We start from the raw sequence: 15,820 nt of genomic DNA, 5'->3' as shown, positions 1-15,820 counted from the left end.
AGAACCATTGTCGCCTCGTCTTCCTGAGTAGGACACAAAACCCTAAATGAAATGATAAAAACAAGAGTTAAATACATCATGAGTGCCTAAACTTGCTCGTTGCGGTCAGTTTAGTGCCTAAACTTGTAAAATACATAAAAGTGGTGCTACAACTTGTCGCACGGTGCATATACGGTGCCTCCATCCGTATGTCCGTATGCCACCGTATTTGCTCTCGCTGTGGTGTGACAGCTGGCGGCTGGCCCACAGATCAGTGGGAGAGCGTTGCCTGCGCTGGGTGAAATGCGTACGAGTTTTTTTTGCAAAAAATCCCGTGAGATTTAATTAAAGTCAGAAATAAGCCATTAAAAATATACTGCATCATCGAATTGGTTTCGACCCTGGGACCTCCACGTTAAATAGCACGCACGCTAGACGCCAAGACACTGCAATTTCCATTATAATTTTTCAAGTTACTGTTTGGTTTTTACAATATATTTTAAATGTCCAATATACAAATATGCGACTATTGTCTATTAAATTATTTATTCTATTTTTATTATTTGTAGTTCGAAGAGGTAAACATGAACTGTTTGTAAAATTTATGTGGATTTAAAAGTTCAACGTACATTATGAAATATTGCATAATTTTTTGTATCTTCATTCAGGACCACAAGTACGGAGAATTATTTTGTATCTTCATTGTATTTTTAGAATATATAATTATTAAAAAAATCAACAAAGTTGTATTTTGAAAATTGTTCAATACGTATTAAAAATGATTATGTAAAAACAATAAATTCTATAAATGTGTTAAAACATATTAAACGTGTTTGTAGAAATGTAAGAATGATTTTACACAATAATTATTTTAATACATATCAAACATTTTATGAAATAGATGTTGTAATTTTTTTGAATGCGTGACGGGCATTTTTCAAATACACGTTTACAATTTCTTAATACAAGTGAGAATTTACCAAAATATCTTGCTTTTTAGAAAAATGCACTAACACTTTTTAAAGTTGATGGCAGGTAATATGTTGAGTTGTTCTCTTTTTTTCAAACGTGAGAATTTCTTAATAATGTTCGAAATTTTCTGCAAGTCAACCTTTTTCTTTTTTATTTCTCTTTATTATTTCGTCTGATATCCCTAATAAATAGTAGTGTATCTGGATATTGCGTAGATAACTATTCTTGGCTTATTGGTTAGCACATGTTCACGTTGTGCGTGAGGTAATGAATTCAAACCCTGCCGGTGCGCTATTTTTTATATTATACTCTATTTTATCCCACATGCTGACATGCGGGGCCTAAATCTGACAGGTGAGATCAATGCAGTTTGGCATATTTAAATAAAATATTAGGAGCTTTTTGTGAAAATTATTTAAAGTACAAGGAATTTTTTGTAAAACAACCAGCCCACTCCTCTCACAGGAATTGACATGTGGGTCGACGCCATGTTGGCCCACCATGTGGGCTGTGCATATGCCTGGATACGGACGGAGGAACCGTATTTAAACGTTCGGACAAGTTACGGCACTAGTTTCATGTATTTTACAAGTTTAGACATCAAAGTGATCGTATCGGACAAGTTGAGGCACCCGTGGTGTATTTAACTCTAAAAACAACTAAAAACAGAGCAAGATCCCTCCCGCTGGCAAGAGCCATGTTCCGTCGTGCCTCCATGGCCCTAGAACCACCGAAGACAAGGCAGGCGGACGATGGGAGGCAAAGGAACCCTAATATTTTTTTCTTTCAAAGGAGGTGGCGGCTGTGTGCGTAATTAAACAACTTGCTCTCAATTGGAAAACCGGAGTATTACTTCCGTTGAACCATACTTAGGATTATTTATTATTGAGAGTAGTTTTTCAGAGCAAGAGCTCCATGGCACCTCCATGAACGGTAAAATAAAAATAAAATCCAAAAATTCGGAAACTTTTTAGGATGGATTATAATCAAATGTTGTAGGCGCTTGCAATTTTTGGTGTCCAAATAACATTTTAAGAGCTCATACAGTAAATAATAAAATTGGTGCTCAAACTTGTGTGCACTGTTGAGCAGATTTTTTTTTGAGCTCGTCGGTTGTCATATGAACACTAAAGTTTACAAGCTACGCAAGACATTTGGTCATGGGGTACCATGAAACTCGAGCTACACTACAACTTTGTGTTTTTTTTTGAAATTTGCGTTTCTGCCATTCTTTTTACGTATTTTTCTTACATAGGCTTGCTTTTTTCTTTTTTCCATAGGATTGCTTTAAGAGTCGTGCTAATCAAAAGATACCACAAATGATATTTCAGACGGAGTGCTTTATCAAGACGCTTCTCTAAGAGATTGTCTAGACCTTAGGACTGAATGTTTGAGGGCTAAAGTTGGAAGTTCCTCCGGCCCCTGAGAATCAGGATTCCGGGAGCAGCATCTGCCGGAGTACCTGGTAGATAGCTCTGAGATACCCCTTGTGCTGCACTTCCTCCGGCAGCCTCAGCATGATCGCCACCTTCTCGAACTTCTCCCGCGCCAGGTCCACCTCCGCCGGCGACGCTACGGCGGACACCGAACCCGGAACCACCCGGAGGTCCCTATGGAGCTCCGGCGGCGATAGCGCCCACTGCATCGCCCAGATGGAGAGGGGCCGCATGTAGTGTAGCGACCGGTACCCGCCGCCGACATCGGAAGTCCACGCCTCCGGCGTCTGGAACGCGTACCCGAACCCGTCCCTGCCCCACCCGGCGTCGTGCGCGCCCTTCGCCGTCCGGAACGCCGCCTCCGGCATGCCCTCGTGGAGCATGGCAGCGGCCACGCCGTAGGTGACCCCGACCCACACCTCCTTGGACTGCAACGACGACGCGTCCACGGCGCCGTCCGGCCGCATCCCGTTCACGGCCCCCACCGCGCCGCCCTGCACGCGCATCACGTTGTAGTCCAGCACCGTCCCCAGCGCGCTGCGAGCCTTCTCCTCCTCGACGACCGGCTCCAGCCCGCACGCGCGCGCGTACCACTGCCCGGCGAGCTGGTCGGCCATGATGGACTTGCTGGTCGCGCCGCCGCTGTTGTCGTAGTCGAAGTAGGAGCCGTTCCAGAGCTCGCCGTCGTACACGCGCTGCGCCCTTTTGTACCGCTCGAGGAAGTACCCCTCCGCGCCGCGGTCGCCGACGATGCGCGCCATGGCGGCCGCCGCCTGAAGGGCCGCGACCCAGAGACCGCCGGTGTACGCGCTGACCCCGGAGACGGACCACAGGTCGTACGTCTGGTCGGGCCGGCCCTCGTTCTCCACCATACCGTCCCCGTCACGGTCGAACTGGTCCATGTACGCCATGGCCAGGTACACCGCCGGCCACGCCGCCGTCGCGAACGCAAGGTTCCCGGTGGCGGCGACGTCGCGGTACACCTGGAGGACGAACTTGGGGTTGAGGTCCTTCCACCGGGACGGGTCATGGATCATGTACGCGTTCAGCTCGAACCACGGGTCGACCAGGCCGATGTCGTGCGGCACGGCGCCGAGCACCTTGCGTGGGACGTCGACGCCGTCGAGGGTGCGCATGGGGCGCGGGTCGTGGAGGAGGACGGCGCGGGCGAAGTCGCGCTGGAGGCTGAGCTCGATCTCCGGGAAGAGGGAGAGCAGCGAGAAGGAGGAGTAGAAGTGGACGTCGTAGGTGTTCCACATGTGGTACTCCATCCCCTCCAGGTACAAAAATTGCCCCACGTTCTCCTCGCCGTCGCCGAGCAGGGCCGCGCCGAACGCCGACGATGATTCCAGCCGCTCCTCCGCCGTCGACATCGCGCTCAGGATGCCGTCCACAGCGAGATCACCTGCGCGGAAGCCGTCGAGAGTGAAGGACTCCGTGGTCGCCCCGTACTTTGACGAGGCAAAGCTGGTCTTCCTCGGAGGCAGCCCATCTGTGACAAACGAAAAGTTCAGATTTCGGACCATTGCCGAAGATAAATTTGTGACTTCAGAGTTCAGATGGATCAGTGTCAATTACCTGTCCAAATGGTGCCTCCAGCGTTGAGATAGTAAAGCTCGTTGAACAGTACAACCGGATACCTGAAAACAATCATGTCATCACCTGTTCTGTTCTGGAATCAAACTATGACCAATTCAATAATTTGGCAGTTTAATGGGGGGAAATATGTCAGTGATTGACACTGAGCTTAATCTGAATTTCTTACCATTCAGGCAGCCTCTTGTCCTGCAGGATAGGCCTCTGCCACTCGTCGATTTTCGACTCCCAAGCCATGTGTTCTACACGCAGGCATAACAAAATATTTAAGAAATCTAAATCTTCATAGAGATTCAGAAATCTTCATCGACCAAGAACCCTTGGAAATCTCACCGAGAAGGGCGTCGTGAGCCAGTTGTTCTGCGGCGGCGTCTCGATCCAGGCCGAGGAACTTGGTGTACCTCCGGTGGTAGGTCCTCCCGGAGGGGAACTTCACCTCGGGGCACGACCACGAGAGCGCGAACGACACCACGCGCGTGCCCCCCGCCGGCACTTTCGTCGTCGCCGCCACCGCCGCCCCGATGGACGATCCAAGCCTCGACGACGCAGTCGGCGCCCCGCCGGCGGCCTCGCCAAAGGAACCATGCTTCTTGACCTCGTCCCACATGTCCTTGGCAGTGAACTGCTCGCGGCCGCCGGGGCTGTACGGGCCCATCGCGAAGGACGGGCAGCAGGTGACGCGGACGTCGCCGGTCTCCTGCGACGCGATCGCGAACGTCACCGGAGGGTTCCCCTCCGCCGTCCTGTGGCGTAGAAGGACGCCATGGACGCCGTCGCGCGCTCTGCACGCAACAAGGTAGAAGACATTGTCATTGTCAGAGAGTCTGCTGCCTATTACCACATCGCACCAAGCGAATTTTGTCGTGCTCGTTACTTGATTCTGGAGTTGTTGTGATTCCCCGTCAGTTCTGATTTTCCACCCACGGAATTCTACACGGATGAACAAGCAAAATTAAGGTCAAATCCTTGCTACAAAGATGTTGTGTCTGTTCTGAAGAGCAGAGTGTTGGCTTTGCACTTACAGCCCATGTGAAGAGCAATGTGACATCTGCAGGTGTGCTCCCAGAATTTTGCACCTGGTACAAGCATCAGGGATCAAAATTAAGGGCTGAATCACTCATGTGGCATCATTTGTTTGATTTGCTGAAGAAGAATATGTACCGTAAAAGTGAAAACCGCGACGGGAAAGCTGCTCTCCTTGTAGTTGTGAGGGATGAAGGGCGATATCTGACGGCAGGTGATCTTGATTTCAGGGTCAGGCTCACCTACATTGCCATTGTGCAACATAGATTAGTAGGTTCTCTATGTTTGAATCCTCTTGATGCTTCATTTTGAGTCAATAAAATCCACCCTTTATTGAAAAAAAGATTAGAAGGCTCTGCCCGACAAACTTAATCGACATTGTTCTTGGCGACAAATATCGCTGTCGGGTCAGGAATGTACCATCATATACAGTCCAAGATCTTGGGAACAAGCCATGGTAGTTGCAATTCTTCTCTTTCAGCTTCCAGTCCCAAGACCTGATACCGGCTTTATTATCTATTCCCCTGCAAATGTGCACAATTTTTTATATGGTATCTCTGTCTGGCATAATCAGATGAATGAAATGCAGGTGAATTTCTGATGCTTTCACTGCTTACTTGAGGAGATGAGCATTCGGGGCGGACAACACCGTGGAGTAGCTCTTCCTGCCGGAACGCGAAACGAATGCCTAGACAGGAGAAAATAGTGGAGAATATAAGACTTTTTTGTACCATGAGTTGAGCATTGCAACTCATGAAAGCAAGTGTAAATTTATTATTACTGAGAACTGGTTGGCGAGGATAGGCTTCTCTTCATATATCCTGGGGAATAATTGAAACTGCTGAAAGTACCCTCTGTAGCTTCTCCCTATGCTTCCTGAACTGCAAAGAAGGAGAAGAGATTGCACTTTGAATAAAACTGTCATCTGAAGTTCAGTCAGCTGCAGAGCCATGCATGAATGTCACAACAGAACCAAAGCAAGTCCCAGGGCAAAATCAAGGCCTGAAACATCGAAAGGACTTACCCTAGTCCGCCGAGGGGTACCCCGCGGTAGCAGTTGTCCATCCATTTCCTGAGCGGATCATAGACCGCAACCTTGGCGAAACAAGATAATAATTGTTCAGCAATTTCACTGGCTACTGAGTACTGACTAGGCAGAATAATTTGCACCGGCATTTCAACTACATGTTCAGCATGCTGGAAGATAAGTTAGCTGAATGTTCAGTGACAGAAGAGGGACTCACTTGGTTTTTCGCGATTCCTTCGACGTGCAGTCGAAGCATTTTAAAAATCAAGGGTATCTGCAGCACAACCATGGTCAGTGTTTATGTTGCAAAGGCAGTATGCACCCTTGGTTCTAAATGCAAAATTTAGAAAGGTACAGTCCATATTGACATGCTTGCTTACAACTGTCAAGATATCAGTGGTCATGCTAAGCATAGCAACCTTCTTGCCTTCATCATCGAATTTCCTCTGCCAAGTTATTGCTGGTGGCTGTGCACAGTCGACGTGCAAGTGTGCCTGAAGCAAGAGCAACCATGTCAGACCAGTTTGCTTGCTCAAGACATACAAAGGACTGAAGCAATCAGGGGCATCTTAATTAGCAAATCATCCAAGGAAACAACTGAACAGAAATTTAAAACCGTAAGATTAAGTAGAGGCCAAAGAAAAGGAAGGAGCTGTTCCAGGTCAGGAGATACCTTCGCTTGCTCAAACTCTGAACTTCCCATCTTCAGAAACCGATGAAGGAGCTAATCCGACTGGAACAGATACAACATGGTCAACAACTCGAACAACGGAATTACTCATCATCAGATTTAAAACAAACCAAGAATGTATACGTATACCGAGAACCGCCTACATAGGAGGAGGAGAAATGAGAAAGTACCTGGACCTGAACACCGCACCCTGAGACGCTCAGCTCTTTGAGGAGCCACCCGAGGTAGCTGTCTATATAACTCGTTCGACAGGAAGGGGACGAAGACGACGCGACGAAGGGGAAGCGAGGAGCATAACCAGAAGGACTGGCTGGTGGCATCAGATATTCAGATATGCTCAGGTGCGTGGAAAAGTAGGCGTACACATCACAGTCGTGGAAGCTGTTGAATATGCGATTCATGCTCCCCGGTCACGATCCTCGCTCATAAATCTTTTCGGAGAATTAGCCCAATTGCCGCGTCACCACGCCGGAAGGAACAAAGTTTCGCCGGTGCTGCCAAGCTAGCTAGCCGTTCTTGGGAAAGACGGGCACTGGAAGCATCCGTGATGCGTGCCAGACTGTCGCGTGGTTTCTTAGACTTGTTCCAATCGGAAATCAGAAATAGCAGCCTGGTTGTTGAATTGGTGTGATGTTCTACGTTCCCCCGCAAACAAAAAAAGTGTGATGTAGTACGTTTTTTGACAAATTCTCTGTAAGGAATAGACTTATTATAGTTGGAAAACTTAAGATCTTTAGGTGAATTAGTTTGTACGTCTATATAGATCACTAAAGTAGTGATCTAAACGATCTTATATTAATTTACAGAGGAGTATCATGGAGCTGGCTTTATGCTGTGTTCAGGAGAATGATAAGTAACATCTTACTTTAAGCACACATGGTGGTTAAAAGGAGATTGTCTGAGTATGAAATCCACTGGCTAGACCTCCTAAAGGTTAGAGCTTGGCACTGGCAGCCACCCAGACCCAGTAGCAGTCGTCACTCGTCAGCCGTCGACTTCCAAGTTCCAACCATGAAAAGTCCAATTCACATGATATATCCTGCATGTCCCGATCTTGAGGATACGTATGCTCGTGTGTTTGTTCGAACACGCAATGGCTTCATGTAGTATTCATGATGGCAACATGGCATCTACAAAGGACATGGTTTTTTCTTTGTAAGTGTTGGGCTTAGTCCCACATTGGTTGTGGGGGGAGACATAACACGATATATAAGGACGAGGGTGTCCCCTCCTAACTGGCTAGTCTTTTAGGGGGAGAGGGCCCAAGGCCTGTCATAAGTCGGTGTTGCTCTCTGATTGGGCCTGGTTGACGCATGTTGGTCGGAAACGCTAGTGCTAGCGGACTCGAGATTGCGTAACAGTAAGCGCACTAAAATCTAAATATTTTTCTTGAAAAATTAAATTAATTTGTTGAAGTTTTCTATTTTATCGACCCACTAATTATTATTTTTAATCCATGTAGCCCTCCCACGGAGCATTCTGACATTTGGGGACGAGAAAAAAGCCCCTGGCGTCCCCTCGCGTCGCCCCCGCGGGCGACCCAGGGGGAACCCTAGCCGTAGTCCTCTCAGCCCTCCTCCGCCTCCCCCTCTCCACGCCGCCGGGCAAAGCTTGGCCGGCTGGGCGGCGGCGGGGCGTCTCTACCTCCTGTCCGTCGCGGCTGGCGCGGGGCAGCCAGATCGGACGGGGCGCCGGTCTAGCGTGGGGTCGGGCGGCGCAGCAGGCGGGTTCTTGGCGACGTCTTGCGTGGCGCGGCGGCGGCGGGCTGCACGCGGCGTGGTGACGGCTGCGTGGTGGGCGAGTTCGGTGGTCGCGGCGCTGCCGGGTTCAGATCGGATCCAATTCTGGGTCTCCGATTTGAACGCTGTCGGCCGCCGCGGGGTGATGGTAGTCGTTGCTGACCACGCCGGATCGCTGGATTCGGCGCCTGGAGATCTACGATGGATTCTTCTCGATCCTCCTTCATGGTGGGTTGAGCCCCATGGCTCTCTCATCTCTGCAGGTTTCGGTTCGTGGTCCGTTGCCGGATCCGGAGCCGACGGAGGTTTGGTGGTATAGGGTGGGGGCCGGAGGAAACTTTGATCGGTTTGTTCGGTCCAGCATCGGTGACGTCTCTCGACGCCGTTACCCTCCGTGGAGGCGATGTCGAGGCCTCTCCTATCCACCTGCGAACCCCTCCCGGACGAAAGTCCAAAATTCAGTCCGGATTGAGCGGCGACGGCGTCCTTCGCGTCATACCCTCCATGGAGGCGCCGTCTTGGGAGGTTCTGATGTTCGGAGGAGAGATGATGTGGGTGATGGACTCCGCGTAGCTCCAGCAGCAACGACGGTGTGGAGGTTGCCAGGAGGTGCGACGCTGTTTCTACCGCGTCGATGACGACGAGTATTGGCGGCATGGTGCGGCTGGATATCGACGACATATGCGGCTGGATCGACGAGCGCAGGGCGGTGGCGCTGTCTGGCGCCATGGTGGCGTCGCCAGCTGACCTGGCAAGGTCTATGCGTCAGTACCTGCTCTGAAGATGGTTAGGTGGATGACGACGGCGGTAGCCTGAAGGAAATATGCCCTAGAGGCAATAATAAAGTTGTTATTTATATTTCCTTGTATCATGATAAATGTTTATTATTCATGCTAGAATTGTATTAACCGGAAACTTAGTACATGTGTGAATACATAGACAAACAGAGTGTCACTAGTATGCCTCTACTTGACTAGCTCGTTAATCAAAGATGGTTAAGTTTCCTAACCATAGACATGTGTTGTCATTTGATGAACGGGATCACATCATTAGAGAATGATGTGATTGACATGACCCATCTGTTAGCTTAGCACTATGATCGTTTAGTTTATTGCTATTGCTTTCTTCATAACTTATACATGTTCCTGTGACTATGAGATTATGCAACTCCCGAATACCGGAGGAACACTTAGTGTGCTATCAAACATCACAACGTAACTGGGTGATTATAAAGATGCTCTACAGGTGTCTCCGATAGTGTTTGTTGGGTTGACATAGATCGAGATTAGGGTTTGTCACTCCGTGGTTCGGAGAGGTATCTCTGGGCCCTCTCGGTAATGCACATCACTATAAGCCTTGCAAGCAATGTGACTAGTGAGTTAGTTGCAGAATGATGCATTATGGAACGAGTAAAGAGACTTGCTGGTAACGAGATTGAACTAGGTATTGAGATACCGACGATCGAATCTCGGGCAAGTAACACACCGATGACAAAGGGAACAACGTATGTTGTTATGCGGTTTGACCGATAAAGATCTTCGTAGAATATGTAGGAACCAATATGAGCATCCAGGTTCCGCTATTGGTTATTAACCAGAAGTGAGTCTTGGTCATGTCTACATAGTTCTTGAACCCATAGGGTCCGCACGCTTAACGTTCGATGACGATCGGTATTATGAGTTTATGTGTTTTGATGTACCGAAGGTAGTTCAGAGTCCCGGATGTGATCACGGACATTGTTGGAAATATGCCCTAGAGGCAATAATAAAATGGTTATTATTGTATTTCCCTGTTCATGATAATTGTCTATTGTTCATGATATAATTGTATTAACTGGAAACCGTAATACATGTGTGAATACATAGACCACAACATGTCCCTAGTAAGCCTCTAGTTGACTAGCTCGTTGATCAATAGATGGTTATGGTTTCCTGACCATGGACATTGGATGTCATTGATAACGGAATCACATCATTAGGAGAATGATGTGATGGACAAGACCCAATCATAAGCATAGCACAAGATCATGTAGTTCGTTTGCTAAGAGCTTTTCTAATGTCAAGTATCATTTCCTTAGACCATGAGATTGTGCAACTCCCGGATACCGTAGGAATGCTTTGGGTGTACCAAACGTCACAACGTAACTGGGTGGCTATAAAGGTGCACTACAGGTATCTCCGAAAGTGTCTGTTGGGTTGGCACGAATCGAGACTGGGATTTGTCACTCCGTATGACGGAGAGGTATCTATGGGCCCACTCGGTAATGCATCATCATAATGAGCTCAATGTGACTAAGTAGTTAGTCACGGGATCATGCATTACGGTACAAGTAAAGTGACTTGTCGGTAACGATATTGAACGAGGTATTGGGATACGAACGATCAAATCTCGGGCAAGTAACATACCGATAGACAAAGGGAATTGTATACGGGATTGATTGAATCCTCGACATCGTGGTTCATCCGATGAGATCATCGAGGAGCATGTGGGAGCCAACATGGGTATCCAGATCCCGGTGTTGGTTATTGACCGAAGAGTCGTCTCGGTCATGTCTGCGTGTCTCCCGAACCCGTAGGGTCTACACACTTAAGGTTCGGTGACGCTAGGGTTGTAGAGATATTAGTATGCGGTAACCCGAAAGTTGTTCGGAGTCCCGGATGAGATCTCGGACATCACGAGGAGTTCCAGAATGGTCCGGAGGTAAAGATTTGTATATAGGAAGTCCAGTTTCGGCCACCGGGAAAGTTTCGGGGGTCACCGGTATTGTACCGGGACCACCGGAAGGGTCCCGGGGGGTCCACCGGGTTGGGCCACCTATCCCGGAGGGCCCCATGGGCTGAAGTGGGAAGGGAGCCAGCCCCTGGTGGGCTGGTGCGCCCCCATGGGCCTCCCCCTGCGCCTAGGGTTGGAAACCCTGGGGGTGGGGGCGCCCCACCTGACTTGGGGGGCAAGTCCCCCCTTGGCCGCCGCCCCCCCTTGAGATTAGATCTCTAGGGGCCGGCACCCCCCAGGGCCCCTATATAAAGGGGGGGGAGGGAGGGCTGCGCACCCAAGCTCCTGGTGCCTCCCTCTTCCCCGTAACACCTCTCCCTCTCGCTGAGGTTGGCGAAGCCCTGCCGAGATCCCCGCTGCTTCCACCACCAAGCCGTCGTGCTGCTGGATCTCCATCAACCTCTCCTCCCCCCTTGCTGGATCAAGAAGGAGGAGACGTCTCTCCCAACCGTACGTGTGTTGAACGCGGAGGTGCCGTCCGTTCGGCGCTAGGATCATGAGTGATTTGGATCACGACGAGTACGACTCCATCAACCCCGTTCTCTTGAACGTTTCCGCTCGCGATCTACAAGGGTATGTAGATGCACTCCTTCCGACTCGTTGCTAGTAAACTCCATAGATTGATCTTGGTGATGCGTAGAAAATTTTAAATTTCTGCTACGATCCCCAACAGTGGCATCATGAGCTAGGTCTATGCGTAGATTCTATGCACGAGTAGAACACAAAGTAGTTGTGGGCGATGATTTGTTCAACTTGCTTGCCGTTACTAGTCTTATCTTGATTCGGCGGCATTGTGGCATGAAGCGGCCCGGACCGACCATACACGTACTCTTACGTGAGACAGGTTCCACCGACTGACATGCACTTGATGCATAAGGTGGCTAGCGGGTGTCTGTCTCTCCCACTTTAGTCGGATCGGATTCGATGAAGAGGGTCCTTATGAAGGGTAAATAGCAATTGACATATCACCGTTGTGGCTTTTGCGTAGGTAAGAAACGTTCTTGCTAGAAACCCATAGCAGCCACGTAAAACATGCAACAACAATTAGAGGACGTCTAACTTGTTTTTGCAGGGTATGCTATGTGATGTGATATGGCCAAAAGGATGTGATGAATTATATATATGTGATGTATGAGATTGATCATGTTCTTGTAATAGGAATCACGACTTGCATGTCGATGAGTATGACAACCGGCAGGAGCCATAGGAGTTGTCTTAATTTATTGTATGACCTGCGTGTCAATGAAAAACGCCATGTAATTCTTTACTTTATTGCTAACCGTTAGCCATAGTAGTAGAAGTAATAGTTGGCGAGACAACTTCATGAAGACACGATGATGGAGATCATGATGATGAGATCATGGTGTCATGCCGGTGACGAAGGTGATCATGCCGCGCCTCGAAGATGGAGATCAAAGGCGCAAGATGATATTGGCCATATCATGTCACTTTATGATTTGCATGTGATGTTTGTCATGTTTACATCTTATTTGCTTAGAACGACGGTAGCATAAATAAGATGATCCCTCACTAAAATTTCAAGAGACGTGTTCCCCCTAACTGTGCACCGTTGCGAAGGTTCGTTGTTTCGAAGCACCACGTGATGATCGGGTGTGATAGATTCTAACGTTCGCATACAACGGGTGTAAGCCAGATTTACACATGCGAAACACTTAGGTTGACTTGACGAGCCTAGCATGTACAGACCTGGCCGCGGAACACAAGAGACCGAAAGGTCGAACATGAGTCGTATAGTAGATACGATCAACATGGAGATGTTCACCGATGATGACTAGTCCGTCTCACGTGATGATCGGACACGGCCTAGTTGACTCGGATCATGTATCACTTAGATGACTAGAGGGATGTCTATCTGAGTGGGAGTTCATTAAATAATTAGATGAACTTAATTATCATGAACATAGTCAAAAGGTCTTTGCAAATTATGTCGTAGCTTACGCTTTAGTTCTACTGTTTAAGATATGTTCTTAGAGAAAATTTAGTTGAAAGTTGATAGTAGCAATTATGCGGACTGGGTCCGTAAACTGAGGATTTTCCTCATTGCTGCACAGAAGGCTTATGTCCTTAATGCACCACTCGGTGTGCTGAACCTCGAGCGTCGTTTGTGGATGTTGCGAACATCTGACATACACGTTTTGATGACTACGTGATAGTTCAGTGCGTAATGTTGAACGGTTTAGAATTGAGGCACCGAAGACATTTTGAAACGTCGCGGAACATATGAGATGTTCCAAGAGCTGAAATTGGGATTTTAGGCTTGTGCCCACGTCAAGAGGTATGAGACCTCTGACAAGTTTCTTAAGCCTGCAAACTAAGGGAGAAAAGCTCAATCGTTGAGCATGTGCTCAGATTGTCTGAGTACTACAATCGCTTGAATCGAGTGGGAGTTAATCTTCCAGATGAGATAGTGATGGTTCTCCATAGTCACTGCCACCAAGCTACTGGAGCTTCGTGATGAACTATAACATATCAGGGATAGACATGATGATCCTTGAGCAACTCGCGATGTTTGACACCGCGAAAGTAGAAATCAAGTAGGAGCATCAATTGTTGATGGTTAGTAAAACCACTAGTTTCAAGAAGGGCAAGGGAAAGAAGGGATACTTCATGAAACGGCAAATCAGTTGCTGCTCTAGTGAAGAAACCCAAGGTTGAACCCAAACCCGAGACTAAGTGCTTCTGTAATGAGGGGAACGGTCACTGAAGCAGAACTACCCTAGATATTTGGTAGATGAGAAGGTAGGCAAGGTCGACAGAAGTATATTGGATATACATTATATTAATGTGTACTTTACTAGTACTCCTAGTAGCACCAGGGTATTAGATACCGGTTCGGTTGCTAAGTGTTAGTAACTCGAAATAAAAGCTGCGGAATAAACGGAGACTAGCTAAAAGTGAGATGACGATATGTGTTGGAAGTGTTTCCAAGGTTGATGTGATCAAGCATCGCATGCTCCCTCTACCATCGAGATTGGTGTTAAACCTAAATAATTGTTATTTGGTTTTTGCGTTGAGCATAGACATGATTGGATTATGTTTATCGCAATACGGTTATTCATTTAAGGAGAATAATGGTTACTCCTTTTATTTGAATAATACCTTCAATGGTCTTGCACCTAAAATAAATGGTTTATTGAACCTCGATCGTAGTGATACACATGTTCATGCCAAAAGATATAAGATAGTACCACATACTCATGGCACTGCTATTTGAGTCATATTGGGATAAAACGCATGAAGAAGCTCCATGTTGATGGATCTTTGGACTCACTCGTTTTTGAAAAGATTGAGACATGCGAACCATGTCTATTAGTATATATGCATGAAGAAAGTCCATACAGATGGATCATTTGGACTCACTTGATTTTGAATCACTTGAGACATGCAAATCATACCACATGGGCAAGATGACTGAAAGGCCTCGTTTTCAGTAAGATGGAACAAGAAAGCAACTTATTGGAAGTAATACATTTTGATGTGTGCAGTCCAATGAGTGCTGAGGCATGCAGTGGATATCGTTATGTTCTTGCTTCACAGATGATTTGAGTAGATGCTGAGTATATTTACTTGATGAAACACAAGTCTGAATTATTGAAAGGTTCAAGTAATTTCAGAGTGAAGTTGAAGATCGTCGTGACAAGAGGATAAAATGTCTGTGATATGATCATAGAGATGAATATCTGAGTTACGAGTTTGGCACACAATTAAGAAATTGTGGAAATTGTTTCACGACTAATACCGCCTGGAACACCATAGTGTGATGGTGTGTCCGAACATCATAACTGCACCCTATTGGATATGGTGCATACCATGATGTCTCTTATCGAATTACACTATCGTTTATGGGTTAGGCATTAGAGACAACCGCATTCACTTTAAATAGGGCACCACGCAATTCCGTTGAGACGACACCGTATGAACTATGGTTTAGAGAAACCTAAGCTGTCGTTTCTTAAAAGTTTGGGGCTGCGACGCTTATGTGAAAAGTTTCAGGCTGATAAGCTCGAACCCAAAGCGGATAAATGCATCTTCATAGAATACCCAAAACAGTTGGGTATACCTCCTATTTCAGATCCAGAAGCAAAAGTGATTGTTTCTAGAAACGGGTCCTTTCTCGAGGAAAAGTTTGTCTCGAAAGAATTGAGTGGGAGGATGGTGGAGACTTGATGAGGTTATTGAACTATGACTTCAACTAGTGTGTAGCAGGGCACAGGAAGTTGTTCTTGTGGCACCTACACCAATTGAAGTGGAAGCTTATGATAGTGATGATGAAACTTTGGATCAAGCCACTACCAAACCTCGTAGGACGACAAGGATGCATGCTACTTCAGAGTGGTACGTAATCCTGTCTTGGAAGTCATGTTGCTAGACAACAATGAACCTACGAGCTATGGAGAAGCGATGATGGGCCCGGATTCCGACGAATGGCTCGACGCCATAAAATCCGAGAGAGGATCCATGTATAAAAACAAAGTATAGACTTTGGAAGAACTACTTGATGGTCGTAAGGCTGTTGGGTGCAGATGGATTTTAAAAGGAAGACGGACAATGATGGTAAGTGTCA

The 15,820-nt window shown here is 47.3% G+C and overlaps 1 protein-coding gene across 1 annotated transcript; it reads right to left on the bottom strand.

The window, feature by feature from the left end:
• Window positions 1-2,251: 2,251 nt before the first annotated feature.
• On the bottom strand, window positions 2,252-7,290 carry LOC123166667 (non-lysosomal glucosylceramidase). Its single transcript, XM_044584469.1, has 15 exons — window positions 6,895-7,290; window positions 6,707-6,766; window positions 6,414-6,527; window positions 6,251-6,307; window positions 6,031-6,101; window positions 5,788-5,887; window positions 5,624-5,694; window positions 5,427-5,530; window positions 5,145-5,248; window positions 5,006-5,059; window positions 4,858-4,913; window positions 4,317-4,765; window positions 4,153-4,225; window positions 3,966-4,027; window positions 2,252-3,879 (listed from the first exon to the last, which is right to left on the bottom strand). The coding sequence occupies exons 2-15, from the start codon at window positions 6,734-6,736 to the stop codon at window positions 2,381-2,383; spliced, it is 2,844 nt and encodes a 947-aa protein (XP_044440404.1). The 5' UTR covers window positions 6,737-6,766; window positions 6,895-7,290; the 3' UTR covers window positions 2,252-2,380.
• Window positions 7,291-15,820: the final 8,530 nt, after the last annotated feature.

This window comes from Triticum aestivum, chromosome 7D (assembly GCF_018294505.1).
Source record: "Triticum aestivum cultivar Chinese Spring chromosome 7D, IWGSC CS RefSeq v2.1, whole genome shotgun sequence".
NCBI lineage: Eukaryota > Viridiplantae > Streptophyta > Magnoliopsida > Poales > Poaceae > Triticum > Triticum aestivum.
This window is presented reverse-complemented; position numbering and strand designations above follow the sequence as displayed.